The sequence below is a fragment of the Pezoporus flaviventris genome, unplaced genomic scaffold (assembly GCF_033815535.1).
Source record: "Pezoporus flaviventris isolate CSIRO_AGI_PZ_B2104156 unplaced genomic scaffold, CSIRO_AGI_Pfla_v1 ptg000031l, whole genome shotgun sequence".
NCBI classification, from domain to species: Eukaryota; Metazoa; Chordata; class Aves; order Psittaciformes; family Psittacidae; genus Pezoporus; species Pezoporus flaviventris.
The window spans coordinates 24,244,763-24,267,190 of NW_026892579.1; the positions used below are offsets into that span (position 1 = coordinate 24,244,763).

The window sequence follows — 22,428 nt, forward strand, 5'->3', positions numbered from 1 at the left end:
CCAACTCAACTACTGTGAACACCACTCAGCTTCCTCTTAGGGAACATGAAAATAAGCAAGTCAAACCATGGGAAAACTGCAGTGAAGTCCACAAGATGAACGAATGGACCTCACAGAACTGAATGGGCCTCACTGAATTTTGTGAAATCCTACCAGTACTGAAGAAACTGTCATATCAATAGGATATATAGTAATTTTTTTCTTGAAGGTGGATGAAGAGGGATCAAAAGAAGGGATACTCATCACATCAATGTCCAAGAGCATTCCCTATACATAGCCGTAAGTGCTTTGCCCAGTATAGCATAAAACTAAACACAGCCAGCCTCCTGTCATCCTGAGTCTCCTATCCAGTCCCTCCTTGTAAACATTAATGATCAAGTTAAATCCACAGAGTGCCACTGAACTAATGCAATGATTACTCTTGTATTCTAAATGCTTTCCAATCCCATACACTCTTAACTGAGTCAGAAGGGCATCTAAATATAGATTTATGTCCTTTTAAGTACATACTACAGTGCTGTGATCAGTAACTCTCTTGAGTTAACAGACCTTCCAAAAAAATGTGTTGCACATTCCCTGGAAAACTGGAGCAGCGGCAGCGTGGTGTTTGTGTTGTGTGCGTGCATAGAATCTGGAATAAAAAACTTACTATTTTGAATTAAGATCCTAATTAAGATATACTATAATTTATATCTACGCAAAACCAGAATTATGCTACCAAAGTGTTTTGATTCTCTCAAACACTGAAACAGCACAAATATGTGCATAATAGCCACTACAGCCTTACCAGTATATAAGAAAGAAGTTAAACAGATGTTTAAAGGCCTTGTTTAAACCGTTCTGACAAATCCACAGAGGGTTTGGTCTTCTGGATTTTTGTGTTTTGTTTTTTTTTTTGTTGGTTTGGTTTTTGTTATAATTGTTTATTTACTATTTAACTTTTTCACATCTAACTGTTTCACATGAACTATGGAGCCCTTCCAGTGGAACTGAAGGAATTAAGGATGTGAGCTCTGTGAATGTCTCAAAACAACGAGGATGGGACAGCCATCAAGACCTACACAGATGTTGTACAGCAGGCAGTTACCTATTCAAAATCCAATAATGGATGTTTAAAGCACAGATGTTTAAAAATGTTTACACACCAACTTGCATGGTGCATGCTTGAAAAACTAGTACTTGCTTACTGACACAAAAGCTTGAGAAACTGAATAGGAGAAATTACGAAGATGGAAGAAATGCACCAGAAATTGCAAAGGCCATGTTACAATCCCTCTGAAAAAGACAAAGGCTTGTTTCAATAAAAGAGGAAAAACATTCAAATTCAAGGCATTAATTCTGCATACACATAATCAACTATTGCAAGAGATCTGGTCCATACTGCAGGAAAATTTTGAAAGGTCTAGAGAATTTTGCACGTAGTGGAAAAATTAAATCTGTGTGAGAGGATTGCTTTGAAAACTAGAAGGGAGGATTTTCTCAGTGTGCAGAACAGTGTATTTTCTCTTGTAAATATAAATACTTATTTTCTGAAGCAGTAGGAAACAAAGAAGCATTTCTGTTAAAGTGGGACAAACTCTGCTGGCAATTGCCGTTTCTTTAAGTCATTTAATATTTCTTTCTCTCTATTCCAGAATGTCTATTAGACTACTGAACGTATTTTCTTTCTAATTTAAAGTAAGTTTTGCTTTCAAAGACTTTTCTCAGATTTTGGCCGCAGAAATTAGGTATATTCTTAAGTCCTTAGAAATCTCAAGTCATTAGCTTTAGTGCGCCACCTGATATGATTTACTACATTTTCGTTGGAGCTGTCTAAATCTTCATCTGTCTGGTTTATTTTCCTGTCTCTTTCAGCATCTTCTGAGGGTAAAAAAAGTCAGCAGCACAAGGGTTGCTTTAGTAACATTTTTAAAGTGGAGGCTGTCACCACAATGATATGAATCAGCTACACCACTGAATATAGTACAGAGTGTTAAAATGTGCTAACACAATTTGTTCTCAGCACTTATTTATTATTATGTTGGACCATCCTGTCTAGGACTACACCTTTATCATGTAGAAAAACATGAAAAGTTAAAGAGTTTTTGATTTAAGGTTCAGGACAACTAATTTATTCTCCTTACTACTATCATAGCACGGAAAGCAGCACGTCTGCCAGAACACTGGGTACTCTGAAAACATTTTTCTTGTAACAGCACACAGAGAATTTTCTTCCACAGAGTTGTGGTCATGCTTAAAAACAAAATAAATCTGAATATAACAATTTCCAACAGAGTTCTTTCCACTTAGAACTCATCGGGCCGTGACTTCAATTTTGATTTCATTTCCACATATCTCTTAAAACCAAACACATAGAAGTAGAAAACTTAGGGTACTAGAGGATGAAAGAAATTTGTAACATTGCAAGTTGATGTTTTCCAACAACTATTTAACTGTACATTGGATCTGCATTAACCCAATAAAGAAAATAATGCTTATGATAAATATTAGAGACTGAGGTTTAAAAAAAAAAATTGTTTCAAAATGAAAAAATACAAACATTTAGACCTATCTGTAAGCACAGTTAATCCAAAGCAAACAACTGGCCTTGAGCTATGAACAAAGGTGTATGTTTGGTTATCCTGGCCAAAGTCCTCAGATTGCACATTACCTCTTTTTCCTGCAAACTTTACCAGACCTATTTGTACTATTATTTTTCACATATCAACTGGTTGGGAAGTACCTCAGAGACACACTGCCTCTCACCCGCTTGTCCTGAGTTGACCTCTTGTGAAGATAACAACAAACCCAGTACCAAATGAGTTGTTCCAATTATTATACAAATTCTGGCTTCTGACATATTATCTCACTGAAAATTTCCATCCCAATTGTGTTTTTTTTTTTAAACCCAATATACCACAATTTGGCAACTGAGGACACAAAGCCTTGTTTCTCTTGTTTCTCTTCCCTTTGAGAACTGTTCATTTTAGTTCTATGTTCACAGTGGAGTGGTCTCAAAACAACTTTATTAAAGTCGTTTCTACATTTAACTGTAAAAACCTTTTGAACAAATCTTTCAAATCAGTTAGATACGTCAGATGCCAAATTGTCTATTTACCCACTCATAAGTAAATACCTGATTTTGATTCTGCTGAGTACCTCACTTATTTGTTATTTTAATTTGTGCCTCCAGGAGCATGCATCAATTCTGGGAACGCAGAGAAGTGACCCAGGGGACAGAAAGTCCGGTGCTTGTGCTACAGCAAGAAATGCCGGGGGTGTTCTGATGTCTGCAGCTGCGGAGAGCTTGACAAAGGTTGCTGTTTTCTGTATGGCACTGGTTCATAAATGGAAAGTTTGTCTCTTTTAAGTTGTAGAAATAAAAGTACAAGTGTTTAGTTCTCACTGATGTGAAGAAAACCTTTGAAATGTGGCTAGCAAAGCATGAAAGTCTAAATTAATAAAAGCTGTGTTTTTCTCCCAGCTACTGTTATTCTGAGACCTTATTTTTAATGCATACAGTTGCTACGTGTGCCTTAAATTTTTCAGTGTGAACTTTTACAGTCATACTGCTGTCCTATGGTCACCCACTGAAATCACTTTAATCTGAATGGCACTGGAAGAAGATAATTGCAGGAATATTGCCCCCATGACTGTGTCACCACTGTTGTTGTCTCTGCCGTTTATGTTGCCTACACCAACACAGTGCTGTATTTCTAGAAGGAAACATCTAATCAAACATTTCCCTCCTGACTCCTGCAAATGTTTCCTCTCTGTTCGGCATCACAAAGCAAAACATCTTTGGCAGAAAGTTCCACTCCAGCCTCTCACATCTTGATTTGGAAGTGGCAGTGCAGATGTGTGAGACATTTGCAGCAGTTTGCTCAGAATCCTGTAGTTTTAAACTTACAAGGTTGCAGGAGATCATTTTAGCATTACCAAGGAAAAAAAAAAGGTCTCTCTACATAATTTAATTTCATGTGCACTTAATTATCAGAGGAAATCTTTACACTTTGTCCTGGGTTCAGCAGTAGCAGTCATGTTTCTCCTCCTTGGTAGCTGGTGCAGTGCAGTGTTTTGACTTTCGGCTCGGGAACAGAGCTGATAACAAGGATGTTTTGGTTTGGCCAAGGACTTTGTGAGCCTCATGCTCTGCCAGGGAGGAGGGGAATCCAGGAGGAAGCAGAGACAGGACACCTGACCCAAACTGACCAAAGAGGTATTCCATACCACAGCACGTCATGCCCAGGATGTAACTGGGAGTTAGCCGGAAGGGCTGGGAGACTGCAGGGTTGGAGGAGGTATCGGTCGGAGCTTGGTTGGGCTTGGGGGGCGAGTTATCGGTCAGCGGGTGGTGAGGTGTTGTATTCTGTTCCCTTGTTATTTCCTTTATCATTATTATCATTGGTGGTAGCAGTAGTGATTTGTGTTATACCTTAGTTACTAAACTGTTCTTATCTCAACCCGTGGGAGTTGCATTCTTTTGATTCTCCTCTCCGTCCCTCCGAGAGCAGGGGGAGGGCAAGAAAGGGGGGGAAGTGAGCGAACGAATTACCTGACTGGGTTTAAACCACGACACACTTTTATTACAAAAGGAGATGAAAGTAATCAGTATGCATTTCAAGATATTAAATATTTTATCTGTGATATTTTTAGGATAAAAAAAATTATACATATATGAGAACAGCTATATGGGATTGGATCTAATACTGCCTAGCACTCTACACTTCAGACATAGCAAGGGAAGAAAAGAAATAACGAGTGGGGTCAATATAGCATGGTATTTCCATGGCCCACTTTTTCAGCCTCCAGGGATTTGCAGTCCATGGTCTTCCTAAACTAGAGGGGACATGGCTTTGTTTAACAACTGTTGAAGGATCTTTCTTCCCTGAATTTGTTTTGAAGCATTCTGTTTTTTTGCAGATTCATTTTAGGTGATGAAGACCTAAGTCTACTTATAAAGACTAAGTCTAATGCACATCAGATGGGGGTAAAAGCAATGCTGAAAAGCTGTTGCTCAAAGACATTCCTGTTAAGCTTTACAACATAGTGTTCTTGAGTGTTAAATAATACTTTGAATAAACAGGTTTATGCCTTCAATTTTCAAGCCAAAGCATCATTTCAATACTACTGACTTTACCTTGGTATATTGCTCACGCTCATATTCTTGACTAGAACCAGACCCTGATGTCTGATTATAACGGTGCACTTTCATTTTCATCTGTCTCGTTCGCTCCTCCACTACTAAGCTTGCTGCAAAAACACACAATGAAAATCAATTAAAAATAGTGTTTTTTGGAAAAACAAACGGTTTAGCAATAATTTTAGCCTATTTCCATCTCAACGAAACAAAGAAATGTACAAACATAGGACAAGCAGGGTGTAAACACAGAACAAAGGAACACTAATGTCGAGAAATCAATCTCTTCTGTTGCAAGAGTCTTTACCTGAAAATGGATAGAGATCCCAATTTCCTATAGATAATAAAGCTGGTGCAATAAATATGAAAAAAGTGAAAGTATTTCCGTGATAGGCTGAATTATGAACCTGTTCAGTATTCTGGATGCAGGGGACATAAAGCCACTATCATCTAACCATGTATTTGCTTAAATGTAGAAAATATTACAGTAGCATACTAAGAATTAATGCATTAAACAGTTATTAAAATTTATTTTTAAAGTAATTAACTACTACTACTACTATGTTAAAACATAACTGATTACCATAGCCAAAGATTATTTGAAAGGAATAATTTCTCCATTCAACCAGTCATAGTAAAAAAATACAGTAATTTTTTGTTTAGTTTTGTTTTTTTTTTTTACAGAAAGTCCTTTAAAAGCACTACTTTGCTCTCTAATGTTCTATTTTGAACAAATTATTTGCTCTTGTGCTTTCAACTCTCCTATGACAGTGTTTGTTTAGAAAAAAAGAAATCAAATCTTAAACCTTTCACAAATTGTGGTGTTATAAAGAGCATCTTCAATTTGAACAAGTTATGGCAATTAATATTAGCTGCACTTGCCACAAGAAGATGATCTCGCACTAACAGAAAGAGTGGTGTGAAAGCCCGTGGGCTAAGGCTTCCATAAAATAAGTTCAACCTTTGTGGTAATGGATAATTTTCATAGGGAACTACATATTCTGCCATTCTTAAACTTGGGTAGCCCTATAAATGCAAAGAAATACCAAATAAAACCAATACCTTGAAAACTGGCACTTTTTAACAGTTCTAGAACTCGACCCAAATATTCATCTGTAGCTTTTCTAAATCACATGAGTACTCGCCCGTTTTATTGTGCTTTAACAGGTTATAACATCCCAGAACAACTTCTTTCAGGTGGAATTTTTTGTGGGGTCATGTCCTGGGTTCAACCACAACAGGTCACAAATTCAAGACTGGCATTTCCTTTGGGAAAACTTCCACAAAGTCTTCTGCTTTAGGGGCAGCCATGGATTTATACAACTCCCTCCAAACCCGTTAGTTTTAAAAGTCAAGATTTTTGTAAACAGCCCCTCCCCAGACCAGACAGGAGAGAGACACCGATCTAAAAGCTGCATGGAAGCAATTCTCAATCACAAAACACAGAGAATTTTAAATTAGTGGAAAATAAGTGCTCTATTATACCATATATATTGTGGATCATGAGGTACTAAAGTTCTCACATGTGGGGGTCTTTTGCTGTTAGGTAACTGTGGGATTCTTTACACACCTATTTTTCCCTCTGTGCTTTGCAAGTTAAAAGACCCCACCCCACACTCCTCAAAAAAAAACCCAAAACCAGTGTACTAGGGTTGGATATTTTAAACTACATGCTACTCCACAAAGCACAACTGTGCATACACATACTCTCTAACGTGTTTGTAGAAATGATGGAATGTGTGCCTACTCGTTTGGTATGAAAAAATGTACAAAGACACCATTGTGAAAAATATGCTCTTTTCATGTCCTCCTTCCATATTTCTTATTTAAAAATAGGAAAATTAATATGCTAAATTACAGTAAAATTCTGCTACGACTACAAATTTAAGGCACAAAATGAACATCACGCTAATCTTCAATCTCCCATGTGCAGAGAATCCACTCTAGGAAATTCTGCACAAGCAGTATGTCAGTCTGGGCCCAGCGATCATTCCAGATGACTAATTATGCCAGTAAATGTGTACCTTAATTTCAATGAGTCCAGTTCCACCATCAGATATGCGGGCACAGCTCCAATTACTTCAATGGAAGTTGCATGGAGGTATCTGAAGGCAAAATTGAGCACTTTAGGAGAAACTTTTAAAGATGGCCTCATTTTAAGGATAGATATGAAAGGATTAAGATATACCAATTAGCGACTGAAGTAATAAACTCAGATATCTTAATCCTATCATACGTGCATGAAATAGACTGAGGATATAATATCAGAGGGAAAATTGAGACCCCTTTAAAAATTTAGCCCTGTGTGTCTATGGTACACAGATTACAGTTACTCTAAAAATAACCATTTCATTGTGTGACTTTTAGGTGCTTCACCCTGTCAACTGTACATTTACACTTACATGCTATAATTTTACTCTGCATTATTTACAATACCTGAGAAAGAATATTCTACCACTAAATGAGATGCTATTTCAGAGACTATAGGTGAAAATTACCACAGTCCAGGTTGGGTAAATATTCAACCTTAACTCTGTAATTCCTGATTTTGTTATGTTTAAATCCTTAACCTTAACAACTCACTCGTGTTCTGGTTTTCATTATTAGATATCATTATATAAAATAAAATGGGAACAATTAATGAGGACTGTGAAGTTAATCTAAATTCTCTAATGGGCAAAATTGGCTCTGTTCATGGTGTCAAGTGTAATATAGTAACAATTACATTTCAGTGTATTTCTAAGCAAGCAACTGTGTGAAACGTAAGTCTGGTCTAGAAAATACAACTGTTCTTTCCATCTTTGTTTATCATACACATCTGAGAAATGTTGTATCTAGCTCAGTTCTGGGATAGAAAATTTCATCTGCCTGATCAGTTTTATCTGAAGGAAAATCTTAGTTTAGTCTTTACATGTTAATCACAAGAAGCAGAAAAAAAAAAAACTCTAATGCAGGAGCACATTAGCAGAAGCGTTAACAACCATAGGTAACACCACCATACAATCACATTACTTTCTTGGAACACAGCTAGTTACCACAGGTAACGAAAATTTGACATCAACAGTTCTTCAAAATCTTAACCTGCCTCTTAGAAACATATGGATCTACTTTCTTTTAGGACATCAGTATTTACAGAGCACTTTTCCTGGAGCTTGAGGGGTAGGACTACACAGTAATTTACAGATCAAAGCACTGTAACCCCAAGACCTTTAAATTCTACAGTGGCCCTAGAATTCAAAATATGGAGATTTAACATAAGTGTCTCAAATTAATGTTATAACTACCATCAGTAGCAGTTGCATATACGTTACTCCCTTTGGTGTCAGAAGCTGCACTTTAAAGAGCTCTAATCTTTTCAAGAGCTACTGATTCAGATGTGAGGTCAATCAGCATAAGTAGTAATTGAAAGAAAAGAACTCTTTGAGCAGATTGCTTAGATAAGGGGTGCAAGTTTAGAGCTAAATCTTTTACTGCTACTAAAAAAATATGAAGGTTGTACAACAATGATTTACATCAACAATCAAGCCATGCGGGAGAATAAAGACAGACATATGCATGGAATTCAAAATGTTATCTTTCAGTTCCATTAATGTATTGATAAATGGGTCTGACTCTTGTCAGGTGCACTGGGTCTGGCTGGGACAGAGGCAGTTTTCTTCACAGCACCACGTATGGTGTTGAGTTTCAGATTGGGCTAAAACAGTGCTGATAAAACACTGATGTTTTAGTGATTGCTGGGCAGTGTTTACACAGCATCAAGGCCACCTCTGCTTCTCATGCCGCACTGCCCTGACACCCCTTTTCTCCACACTCCCCATGCAAGTAGGCTGGAGATTAGAAGGGGAAGCTTTTACAGCGAGCTCCAACTGACCAAAGGGACGTTCCATACCATACAGCATCATCTTCAGCAATACAGCTGGGGGTAGTCTTTCAAGGTAGCCATTGCTCAGAGACTGGCCGGGCATTGGTCTGCTGATGGGAGATGGTGAGTGAATGCCTTTGCATTTCTTTGTTTGTTTGGCTTCCCCCCCCCCCCCCCCCCTTCATTTTTCATTTTTTCCTTTTACTTATCAAGCTGTCTTTATCTTAGCTCATGAGATTTTACTCATTACTGATCTTCCAAATCTCTACTCCATCCCACCACAGAGGCTGGAGTGTGCAAGCAGCTAGTGCTGGCTTTGGTTAAACCACCTCCCCAAGCTACCAGAATTAACTGTCCAATGTAGTTCTGAATGGTCTTCCATCTAACAAACCAAAATTCCCTTAGCTATTACTTTGTTTATTATTCTGCTTCATCAGGGGCCCAAGTTATATGCCTCGATGCAATCACATGTAGCACGGGTAATAAGCAAGAGATGTGCATGCACCTGAAAGGCTACAATCTTACTGGCATCATAGAGATGTAGCAGGATAACTCCTGTAACTGGAGTGTTGGAATGGAAGGATGCAGGCTCTTTAGGAAGGACAGGCAGAGGAGACAAGGAGCGGGTGTTGCCCTCTATGTCATTGACCAGCTGGTGCTGCCTCAGGGTGGGTGAGGAGCCATACAGAGACAGGGAGTTTTAGGACATCAAAAATAAACATGGAAACTGGAAGATACTCAATTTAGCTAAGGTCAGTGGATTCTGATATTTTAGGAATATTATCATTCCAAGCATACTGCTGGTGAAAAGGATTCAGAGAGAAATCATAAGAATTGTATGAAGTCCAGGATGCAGACTTGCAATCTTAAAAAGAAAGGAGATATGTGGCTTGATTTGGGTCCATAATTATTTACACATGGGATGATTTCTAATAGTAGAAGGCTCTTCAATTTAGCAGATAGAGGTACAATAATGCCCAGTAGCTATGAACTTAGATTAAATTCAGATAAGTAACAAGACATATGTTTTAAAAGTCAGGTGGTTAAGCAGAAGAACAATTTTCCATTTCTTGAAGCCATTAAGTGATAATACCTTTCTAAAATAACGTTCTTGCTCAAATCCAAGTATGGGCTAATGCCAGAATGACTAGTGACATTACCTGACCTGTGATGAAAACTGATAACCATATTGGTTTTTCCTAGACTACAGAAAACCTACGGATGTCTTGGCACTGGCTGTACCATTTTCTGTCATGGTGAAGTCTGCAACTAACACAGAATTTGCTCCTGATGCACGTTTTCATTCAAGATGGTCAAGACACACAAGGAGGAGTAGGCAAACAGTACAATGAGGGAATCCTCAAAGTCTTACTTGCATTATTAAAAGTTGGAGTAAGCTACAAAACAAGAAGAAATTAGCATCAAGATTTCAGATAGCTGTAACACCTACCAGCAGATCACACATCCTTTAAGCTGCAGACTTTAAGGGAAGGGGTCTAGAAGTCTAAAATGACAAAAATATTTGCTTATACAAGGAAACTACTGAAAAGTAAGTTGAAATGAAAATTTGTCTCATAAAAACTATTACATCATAACAATGTTTCTGGGACACAAGGAGCAGGTTCTGGCAGGGCAACAGGGAATGGCACAAATATCTCGTTTGAGGAAGTGAGAAGTGGAAGATACTGAAGAAACTAGGCAGAAGTAGCATCCAGAACAAAGGCAGGGAAATACAGCAGTGGTGAGATTTGGATGAGAAAATCCCCTACGGCAGTGGACAAGGGAGGTAAGCAAGGAGGAGAACACTCACTGGAGAGCTGGCTGTGTGGCACAGCAGAAAGATCTCACACTTGTGCTGGACCAGGATGAAGCATTGCAGAAATAATACAGAGTCTCCAGGTTATTTCTTTTCATCCTTCAGGATGAGTTTTGCAATATGCACACACAAAATATCCGTGTGGTAGGTTTCATGACTAAAAATCCACAGCAAACTCTACTGTGAAATGTAAAAAACACACAAAAAATTGAAATCATGAGCAGATTAATGTTTTTTTCAGTAACACTGAAAAATCAAATTGTTGCTAAGATAAAGAACTTGGTTCTTTGCATATATGACTTCCAAAGGTACCTATAGGCAATATGCAGATAGTGAGGGAGATGGGCTCTGAAGCTGCGCTGAAGGCTGCTCTGCAGCTCTGGTCCCTGTACCTGATTAGAATGAGCTGTGGCTCCTTTCAGCTTGTGTGCATGGGTTTCCTCTCCATGAGATGGGATACTGCTCTGAACGTCCTCACAAATCAGAGTTGAGAAATGACTGCCAAGCTGGGAAATGAGCTTGGCTCTCCCAGCTTGGATCTCCCAGTACACCCAGAGGCACAGTGGCCATCTTGAGTCTTATAACTCGCTCTAGAAGGAAGATAAGCCAATATAAAAATCTGTTCTGGCAGCTGCAACACTCAGTTCTTCCTCAAAAAGTTTCAAGAATGATCCAAACAGAGATGCCAGCACTTTCCTCCTTCCTGCTCCTCTTCTTTTGCCCGGCTCTTTCCTGCTTCCAGGCTGCATCTGCATTCAGCTTACTTGAGGCAGAGGAATCTACGTGTGTAAAGATCCCGCTATGCTTTATGCACTCCCAGATCTTAGGCCAGATCCATCTAAATCTCACGGAAACAAGCTCTTTTACAAACCTGTTACTGGCATGGTCTAATTTATCTGCATAAAGTCAACTGTTCGAAACAATGAAATATCCACAGCAGTCCAAGCCACACAGCAAGGTTTGTAAACTTCAGAAAGACATAAACAACAAACTGACATGACTGATTTGTATTGTTCTGCTTCAGAGAAATATACATACTGAAGAAAGCAAAAAATGACAGAAATAATTTGTAAAATCAACCATTCTTAACACTTAGCTTAAGATATTTCATAGGACATTCTCAACACTATAAAATAACCTGTAATTGCTAATATTTAAATATTATTTCTTTTTCATCTTTTTTTTAAAAACATATTCCTGAGTATTACCATGAGTGCTGGAATTCATAGCTACTGGAACATCTGCTGTATTTTTACCTAAGCAAGCATTAATGTGTCAGTGGGATTCACCCTTTCAGAAAGTAAAGAGGTTGTAAGAAATAATTCTGATTCAAGTTCAACTCACAGTTTGGCTTTGACCCACCAAAGCTGCATTCAGACCAGAATCTCCCAAGATCTGCTGGACTCAGAACTAAAGGTCAGAGAAGGTTAATCTGTGCTTTAATGTTTATGCAGCATTGTATTTTGTTGTTAACATTAAAACGATTAAAAGAACTCTTTTCTTGTTTTTGTTTTTCATTTTTTCTCTCCAAGCTTTCAAAAAAAAAAAATAGGGCTCCTCTGGAATGTTGCCTTGACAGGGCCATGACAGACTACGCTTTTCACTTTGTGGTACAGCCTTCGATACCTGTTGTTTGAACTCACTGATTCACCGGTATCAGTACAGACACGCAGAATTCCTAGGAGGTGAGCACTGAATGTCCGCCCCTAGAAACCTGCCCTATAACATGAATTTTCTGACTGTCAAGGGCTTATGCAAATAAAACACATCTCATTCTTCAGAATCTCTCTGCATAAGAAGGATAGTTTCTGGCCATCATTACCTTCAACTATTTCTAAGTCCAGACCTATGAAACATCCTTCAGAGACGCCAAGAGCCATAGCTGCACTCTTAGAAGCAGATGTGCAGAAAGCAAAAAGAGTTTAGGTAAAATTTTAATCTTTGTGTGAACTTTGACTCAATTGAGCACCTTCTGAGCCATGTAAAATACCATGACTACTCCTGCTAAATCCAGTATATTGCATTTCAACAGTAAAATTAGAAATCACAAGTGAAAATATTTTTTGATTCTAAAGAGGGGCATTAGATAGCATACAGATACTTGAGAAACAACCTTTCCACCTGTTAAACACTGTTAACTAAATACTCTATAGGGACATGGACTATACTGAGGGAAAAGCCAGTATCAACAGTTGCCAAACATTTGTAAAAAATTACATAAATATTTACCTGTTGTGGATGAGTTAAAAGTCTCTTGCTCTTCAATGAATTAAATGCACGGAATGATGGAAACAGAAAAAGAAATCAGCAAATTTAAAGTTAGATAAAGAAATGTGTTACAAGTGATAATGGCATGTACAGTAGGCAGTACTCCAGCATATGTAAAAGTAATGTAGAAAATTAAAATGATAAACCATGACAAATAATAAAGCCTATGACTTTTTCTTTAAAATTAACAGGAAGAATGAAATTACTGAGAACCAGATTGTGGACTCTTTAAGTGTTCTGCTCGAGCAGTACTGTCATACTCAAATTTATGAATGACATAAAAACCTTAAAATTCCTTTAAGTATCACTTACACTCAGGAAACACATAGCCCTGTTTTAGATTCTGAAGCCTTTTCTGCAATAATAAGTGTTATAAATTCATTTTCTATTAACTAAAATCTATAATACTCAATAACCATTGGATTATTGAAAATCAGTGTTTAAGGAAAGCATAAAAGATTATGAAGCTTGCACTCCTTTACATGCATCTCAGTTAGCAATGCTGAGAAAAAATACTCTCCAGCGTGAGCAAAGATTCCACAAGCTGCCTCAAACATATGTAGTGCCACCTAATAATTTCAAATTAAAACCACAAATATGAAGACAAAACAAACAGTGCTAAATGTCTAAAAGCTAAAATTTAAATTACTTTTTTTCTTCTGCCAGTCAAGTTTTATACTGATGGATCTGAAAAAAGGTTTTAACTGAAAGGGTTTGATCTTTTTCCACTACTCAAGCAACACTCTCACTGCAATGACATTTCAAAGGTCAAGTACATATAGACAGAATGATTTTGACTAGCTACTAATTTTTTTTAGGATCTTAAGTTGGTTAAACATAAAAATGTATTTGCAGCTCAAATGTATTGTTTGACAACATACTGATTTTCTGTACAAAATTCTGATTATTATTTGTTAAAATGAAACACTGAATATCAAAATACTTCATGCTTGTAGGATGTGACTACCATTAAAGACTTGTATGTATATTATACACATGAACTTTATATAAGTAACCCCCATTCAGTATCAGTGGAGTCTTTGCAGCTTTCCCTCACAAAACAGAAGCACACATGCACACATTCACTTCATCCTGCCTACAAGCTCTGTACAAACCTTATGCAGCTTTTTCTAACATGAGCTTACAGCAACACTTAATTCTGGTCACAATTTTGCTTTTCTAAAGGTCACTGCTTAAGGCCTATTGTTAACAGATGCCACTGGAAACACACACAACCACACTACTTCAGTTAGGTTTATAAACGATCTTTATATGTAAATAGATGCTGATTATTACAAACCTTACCCTCATTATAGCAGTTTTGAAACATGAAACCACACTGTCGAAGTTATGAAAAAGAAATCATGCTGTGAAGAGCCAAACAGAAGCAGATGCAGGGAGAAAGACCTGTTTTGCATGAATTAGCTCTTAAAGATCATTTCTATACTACAATCATTGCACATTTATCTCACCGAACCCTAAATTTCAACAGTACGTTGAAACGCTAGATTTCCTAACATTATCCCTAGCATTACGTAATGTGGCCAAAAAGGAGTGTAGAAAAATGCTGCGAATCTTCAGGCTGTATTAATTTTCTTAATCAACACAGTGATTAGTCATTATACAAAACTATAGAGACCCACTCTCAAAACCTACTGAATTCTGTGATATTTGATAGTTTCAGTGAAAAAGGAAAGACTGAACAAAGATCATAGAAATGATTTATACAAAAGTATTGTTTAAAACCCATGCAACTACATAGCAAAGTTGTTAAACAACTGAAAAGACAATGTCAATGCAGAATCCCCACCCCTCTGAATGATTTTCGCAGTTCCACTCAAACACAATGCAAGTAAAAAAAAACCACTGATGCAAATCTCTTGCAACTCGGCACAGGATGACATTGAGAACAGGCCATTGTCCTTACCAGGGCTTAAGAGTTTCACTGCTTTAATCATTAAGCCAAAACATCTTTTTATAAAATTATCGATTAAAACAAAAACAAAAACAAAACCACTTGTTAAGTACCATGTGTTAGGGTAATGACTACTGAATTGTGACTTTTTGATAATAAACACAGACACACGTTTACCACAATAACTTTCAATACCCAAGCATCTCAAGACCTTTGGATACAATAACATCTCATGATGTCTCGCGCTCTCAGAAATACTGGTGACAGGATTGCAAAGGAAAGAAATACAGCTATGACTTCTTTGAATATCACTGGAATTAAAATCACGCTGACTTAAGATTACAGAAGCCTACAATCTTAACTGTAAGCACTTTAAAAAGCCTGCATGTACTAGTGTTGCTAAAAATATTATTTATTTAGAAATGTCCCACATGAAAACCTCCCCCACTCCAAAGCTAGACAAAGCTGCTATTCTCTTTAGAACATATTCACAGGGTACTAAATCAAATTCTGTAATGGAATAGGGATCACTACTTCGGTCTTCTCTGTAAGAGTTCCTTCTATGAGTTGGTTTGGGGTTTTGTTTTGTTTTATTTAATAAAGTGTGTCTACTGATATGCACCTTTTAAAACTACCTTATTTTCCTCACAAGTTGTCTTGTTATGATCCTCAAACTGCCAACCAGAGCAGTAACTAAGACATCATCTGGTAGACACTACCATTTTTTCAGTTCTAAACTTGACAATGAGAAAATGGAATGTCTGAGATGCAATGTCAGTCCTACAAAAAGCCTTATGAGTGTGGATATTGTAATTTACAAATGAGAGCTAAAGATGAAAGATTAGGAGTTAAATATCACTCTGCTTCTCAAGATGAAAACAACTACCAGTCTCTTGCTCCTTCATTAACTCTTATTTGTTCCATAATGTGAGCTTTGAAGAGTAATAAAATTAGTTGAATGGATTCTTCTGTGCCTCCTGAATATACAAAGAATAAATACAACCCCCCCCCCCCCAGTCTTGACATACAGACACTCAATCTTTTTACAGCAATCACTGTTATTTCTAAACCAGACACGGATTCATGGATGTATTTATTTGGATGTGTATTCAACCCTCCTGATGTAACAGAAGTTGTATAGAGAAAAAGTAGTACTTTACTATAAAAAATGATACCTTACAAAATGATATAATACAAAATTTCCTAGAAACACAGGATGTCACTTCTGACCACCAAAATGTAGCTTTCTTTATAAATGAAGAAAATGCATTTTGAATTGCTCCCTATAACATTTTTATACTGCAATAGATTTTGACATCATCTATATCCACAGTGATTGTGAACTAAATCACTAAGGACACAATTCAGTTCCACGCACAGTTAATGGAAATTTTTTCCAGACCTTAATATGCTTTGGATTCAATCCTACATTAGGGTCAGATTGTTTCTAGCCACCCATTTGTAAAGAGGAAACTCATACTAAAATTTGAAACTGCAAATCAGAGCAAATACTGTGGTCATTACAGTAGCATCAAGTTTATACATACTGTCACTTATTTCTGCATATATTGCCAAAACCATCTAAAATATTTTATAAAATCTATTTAATTATGTATTTCTCTGCAAATATATTCTCAGCTTGAACAAAGTATTAAACATACGTAAGATCAGAAAACTTCCCCTTCAAAAGGACAAGCCAGTCACTTTGACAACACCAAAGTACTACGCTGAGAAGGAATCTCTTTTGCCTTTGATTCCATGTGCCATAATGCAGCCATATTGACACAGGCAGTATGATATGTAAGAACAAAGTAAATGAGACGTCGCATCCCATTTGCACATTTTATACATAAGACGCAAACATATGAACCACTAACTGTAAAGAGGAGTTCAGTGAAACAGCATTACTATACAGCTTTTCACGATACCATCAACTTTCTAAACCTTGAGAAGCTTTAGACTTCGCTCAATTTTCATTTTTTAATTTCCTCCCATTTTTTCCAATGTCTTTAACTAAAGATAAATCAGTATTTTATTCTTAACACAACAGTTATTACAGCAGAAAGATGAAAGATAAATATTCAAACGAAAGCCAACTTAAGTTAAAAGCCGATTCATCATTATATTCTACCAAGTTCTGAAACTGCAGAAGAAACATGAACAAAATTTGAAATTTATTACTTATATTTCCCTATAGAGCTCCCAACTTACTATTATGCAGAAATAGAACCTGCAAATGCAGTTTGTAATTTTTTTATAATCCAGACCATCCTAGATTCACTACAAAATGCGAGGACTTGAATGTAAAGTTTAAAATTAATACAACCCACTTGAATTAGTATATTAATCATTTAGATACATTCATCATTCAGAATAAACACATGTATAAGACAAGAATACATTTTTATGTGTGTTAGTTGAAGGTTTAGTATGCCATCGCAGCTCAAAGCCATAAAATTAATGTAAGCTGATTGCATGTTAATGTAAACCATCATACAAAAAACCCCTTATGGATAATCTATCATGATAAAAAGGTCATGTTCAGCAACATCATCTGTTTAAGAAAATGGTCTGTCAACAGTTCTAAAAGCACTACAGTATTTCATCATTAGACGCATTCCTTTAATTTCAAAAGAGAGGAAATTCTCGCAGTATATGGCAGTCTCAGTTTTTGCTTATAGTCGGTGATAAAAAAGGCTTTTTAAACACAGAAGTAAACCTGAACATGTAAATATTTATTCATTGTGCCATTTCATTTTACCATGCTCTAGCAGCGTGCTGCTAGAAAAGGAAGCCTCAATATTCATACTTATTTGATATTAGTATGTAATAAATCTTCCACAACCATTAAGTGTATATTATCTTTTTCAAAAAAGAGCAGCACTCTTTGCCAGATCAGTTTGTTCTTAAGAAAGAAAGAGCTGATGACTTGTGTTTTCACACTTCCTATGGTGAATATTTTCATTCATTACTCACTGAACTACGAACTCCAGAAGAAAACCAGATTTATGATATTAATCTATGTTAGCAATGCACAACAATTAATATAAACCACAAAATGAGCAAAACTGACAAAATGTCAAAATTTTTGCCTGATTTATCTGAATACACACTAGGTATGTGTTGGAAAATACCACAATTCTAACAGAAATTTTAAGGCAGACAGACAAAAAGGGTACTAGAAAATTAAGGCAATCAAACCATGTGTAATAATTCACCGGTCAAGATCTACTGGATTTCCCAAAGTTGTTTCCATTTTCTGCTATTGCTTTTTTGGTAGGATTATAGCATTGAACGCATAGTTATGAGAGTAGACTTTAAGTAAAGAAAGGTAAGAAAGCAAAGAGTTTTGAGTCATTATAAGCTCATTATTTGATACCTTGCTCTATACTGCCACTTCTTACTGGAACTTGTGGTAGCTGTCTTCCCCTGCGACTGCTGAAGGATGTGTCTGCAGGAGGAGACTGTGTGGGACTTCCTTGTTGATGTATTCTGCAAATGAAATTAAGATAAAAGTAAAATAACCTCAATTAAGACAATGTTTATATTTGGAATTTCAAACATTAAGTTGCATATATTGAAGATGGGTTTAAGTAAGTTTACATTTGGTGTATGCCATATACATATACTCAGCTCTAGATACCTAGTTAACTTAGAAGGCCTCACATTTTATTTCTCTAATTACCTTCAAATAAGGAAAAAATACTTTCCTTCCTTTTGATGTGTTTGTTGTTTGGTTTTGTTTTTTTTTTAATTTTATTTTATTTTAATAAAGTACCGGTAAAAATCCACTGAAGAAAAAGCATTTTTAAAAACATTTATGACTCACAGTTTATGTATGTTCTCCTGCACTGGAACAGGGCAATACAAATTACCACCTCCATTTTTTATTAACTTTTGTATTCCTTTTGTGCTGATGCAATAATTGCCCAAGGCCACAAAGATCTGGACAACAAGTACCTATTCCCATAGGGCAACCTGTTGTTTTAATCTGAACTCAAAGGGAGGAAAAAGACCTTGGCATTGGGGGTGAGGGTGCATGTGTGTATGTGCGCAAAGAATGTACAAGATTTTTTATATTCATACCTAAGTAAATATCCTAAAGCCCTTTGTCTGAATTCTAGTTAGCAGTATTGCACAACACCTCTGCTACTTGATTTCCTATACATAGATACAGCATCTCAGTGCAACACATCAAACGCTTTTGGAACACTGGTAAGTTTGCATTTAAAATAAGTAGGGCCACCTCTAACAACTAGGGGAAAAGTTTAAGAGAATAAAGCCAAGACGAGAAGAAGCAGACCGCTGAGAGAGAGAGCTTACTATTAGATGTCCTTGCCAGTCACAGTAATATCACACTCACTATAGTGGGTAAGTACTGTTCATATACTACACTAAGGTTGCAAGTAGATAATTTGAAATTTTAAGTAACATTTGTGCAAGTGCAAAATACTGTTTGCTTTCACACTATGGTGATGAACTGAGTTTCTCTTAGCTTGTAAGATCAGAGCGTGTTGTGTGAACAGCATGCCATTTCCTGCACTCTGTTTAAGAAAAATACTTTGATATATTTTGTATGGATACAGAACAAAACACAACAATGGATGGACAAAACACAGCCAATTTTTTACTGTTACATTGCATAACTATTTAAGTTCAACAGCAAGAAGTACCATCTGGATGGTGAAGATAGGTGGCATATAGGATATGGGAGAAGTGTAAATACCATGAAGAGAGGATCATCTACAGTGTCAGAATGAATGAATGCGCCATGTATGCTGAGGAAAGTACAACACCACACTGACACCTGGGAGGCAGAAAATGAAAGCTGTGCTGTACATGTAATAGCGACCTTGTCAGAAGTGGAGAAGGTGGCGCCGACCCTCCGGGCGCTAGGTGATGTACAGAGCATAAGGGTCTGATACTAGAGTGCTCACTCGACCTTGAGCGAGTGTGATGTTTTCCCCTAATGACTGGATGTTCAGTTGTTCGTGGGGTTGGAAGTCCCCTTCTAGAAACACATGGTAGCAGACCCCTAAAACATTAGGGCCAAAAAGAAACTGTTCAGTTGTTAGCTCCAGGCACACCTTCCCATGCCCCCCTCCATCCAAGAACATTGCAAATCCTGGCTGCAGGACCAGGGTTGACACTTCAGATCAAACTTTTTAATTCTGAATGCAAATCCATTTTCAAAATTATGAGCTGCAGAACACTCACCCACTGCAGATACACAACCCTAATCATGGAACTGTTGAACTGCGTTGCTTATAGTGGAGAGCTGGCCAAAAACTCTAGCTGCATGTTAAACACAACAAACACATGCTAACAACACATATGACATAAGTACTAACACAGAGTGGGCTATGAATATTTACCACACAGCATTTCTGTATCTGAAACATACCTTTTATCTTTGTGAAAAATATTAACTGGATTTCAGTTAATTGTCCAACAAAAGGACAATATGCAAGCACATATGTAATTCCCTTGAGTTTGAAATAAGGGATCTATTTTTGTATCTTTCTGCTGTAAGTCCTAAAACATAAATACAGCTCTAATTCTAATGAAAATGTAATTAAAATATGCAGTAAAATGATTGTGTTAGTATAATTAATCATAATTATTAGTAGTTTAATAATTGTATACACTGCAAGTATATGATAACCTGAAACATTTCAAGTTTGAAGAGTGACAAAGTATTCTAACAGTGAAGTATTTTGTAAATGCTACTACTACAACTCCTGTTATTTCAGAAATTTCAATTTCACATGATATTTCACTGTGGTTTTGTTTGCTTGTTTTAATTTTTGCAGACTTATGGAGTCTTTCTTCACACACCCAGCACTGCTTTCCCACGAGATACACTCAAAGTAATCAAGGGACTGTCTAGATGCTATGACTATCATACATTGAAAAGTCATCCTAAAAAAAAAAAAGTATATAAGAGAGAATATGTGTGTACCTACCAAGGATAATAAACAGGTTCAGTTTCAAAGCCATTTCATCAGTAACAGTTTATGTTAAAGTGCAGTCACAATGCAACAAAACCAAGGTGCTGTTGCCCTCGCCATCTTCTTTCTCTTAAACCTTAACACTTACCTAGCTTAACGCCTGGCTTGCCTTGGTGGTAACTGTAATGTTCTTGCAGAAACTGATTCCCCTGCTTCTGAAATTCCTCTTTCTCCATGCTGATTGTAAAAGTAATCCACGCCAGCTATTGCATACAACCAGCTTTTAAGTATGGGTTTTATCAGATGTTTAAACATCGTAACATCCATAAGGTAAATATGGATCCAGCTATGTGCCATAAGGTGCTCGCTTGCTTTTTCTATGAATGAACGCACCAATCTAACAGTGTCATGTTCTCAGCTCTGATTTTTCTCATTTAAGAGGCTAAATATCCTAGAATTTATCTGAGAGCACTAGGAGAGTTTTTCCTGCCATTACAAAATGGACATTTTTCTGAGACTCAGAAACCTCTTGCTCTTTCAATAATACCCTTTTCACAGACCTGTCCCTCTCCATGAGATAATGATAGAGGATCTGCTTAACTAAAAGGAAGGCAAACCAGGCTTAAGATGTATACTAGCTGGATTACACTGAGACAAATATGCTACTTGGGGTGCAAATGAAAACAGAACCAAGAGGAAACTGGAGAAAAACTACAATGGAACTAAAGACTTGCTGGCCTAGGAGAAAGAACCGTTGTTGAAAGGAAGAAGTCTGCAAATGGGTGATCAGAAGGATGAGACAAAAAGGAACAAGTATGTGAGACAAAAGCTAGTGTACAACTGAGGAAACGAGACTTAAGTGAGATAAGAAGTATGGAGATAAGAGGAATTTGGGAGAGAAATGATACTTGGTCTGCAATGAAACTGCAACAAACACATACATGTATATCTCATCTCCTGGCTCCTTACAGAGGAAGGTAACACTCAAGCGGCAAACCGATTAATTCAACTGGCAAGAGTCTACAGGGGAATTCTGGAGGTTCCAGTTCTGCTTGCAGAGAAGAAAACTCAAATTCTTTCTCTTCACACTGATGCCTGAGTGGCACATCCTAAATAAAACATGCTATCGCTTATGGAACTATAAAGAAAAACTAAGAATAAAAGAGAATTGCCAATCCAGCACACCCCTTGTACAGTGTCCGATGTAAAATGAAGTAAGTAAAGACTCTATGTATCATAACATGTGACAAAATAAAGATCAAATCTAAGAAAGAAATGGGTATTTGATGAAGAAATAGTCTGGAGTTATATTTGCCATTTGACAGGAAAATTAATTGCCTATCCAATTACCAAAACTATCTGGCACTAGTACAGCACTGCATCTATGATGAAATACTAAACTACAGAACTCAGACTTATTTAGACATGTGCCTCACATCTAACAGCAGTGAAACATTTATGGAAACAGAAACCTACACCATGTGCTTTGGGGATGTA

At 36.9% G+C, this 22,428-nt stretch overlaps 1 protein-coding gene across 25 annotated transcripts in view; it reads right to left on the reverse strand.

The window, feature by feature from the left end:
* RIMS1 (regulating synaptic membrane exocytosis 1) overlaps positions 1-22,428 on the reverse strand; it is a 303,442-nt gene that overhangs the window by 59,026 nt on the left and 221,988 nt on the right. For 10 of the 25 annotated variants that reach the window (XM_061460482.1, XM_061460480.1, XM_061460507.1 and 7 more), the window contains 4 exons: positions 19,833-20,015; positions 18,360-18,472; positions 13,027-13,056; positions 5,120-5,232 (listed from right to left, as the gene is read on the reverse strand). In XM_061460482.1, the coding sequence (XP_061316466.1) occupies positions 5,120-5,232; positions 13,027-13,056; positions 18,360-18,472; positions 19,833-20,015 (439 nt within the window). Of the gene's footprint in view, positions 1-5,119; positions 5,233-5,426; positions 5,535-13,026; positions 13,057-18,359; positions 18,473-19,832; positions 20,016-22,428 lie in introns of those variants that run through there. The other 15 variants (XM_061460496.1, XM_061460493.1, XM_061460490.1 and 12 more) reach the window with 6 other exon arrangements.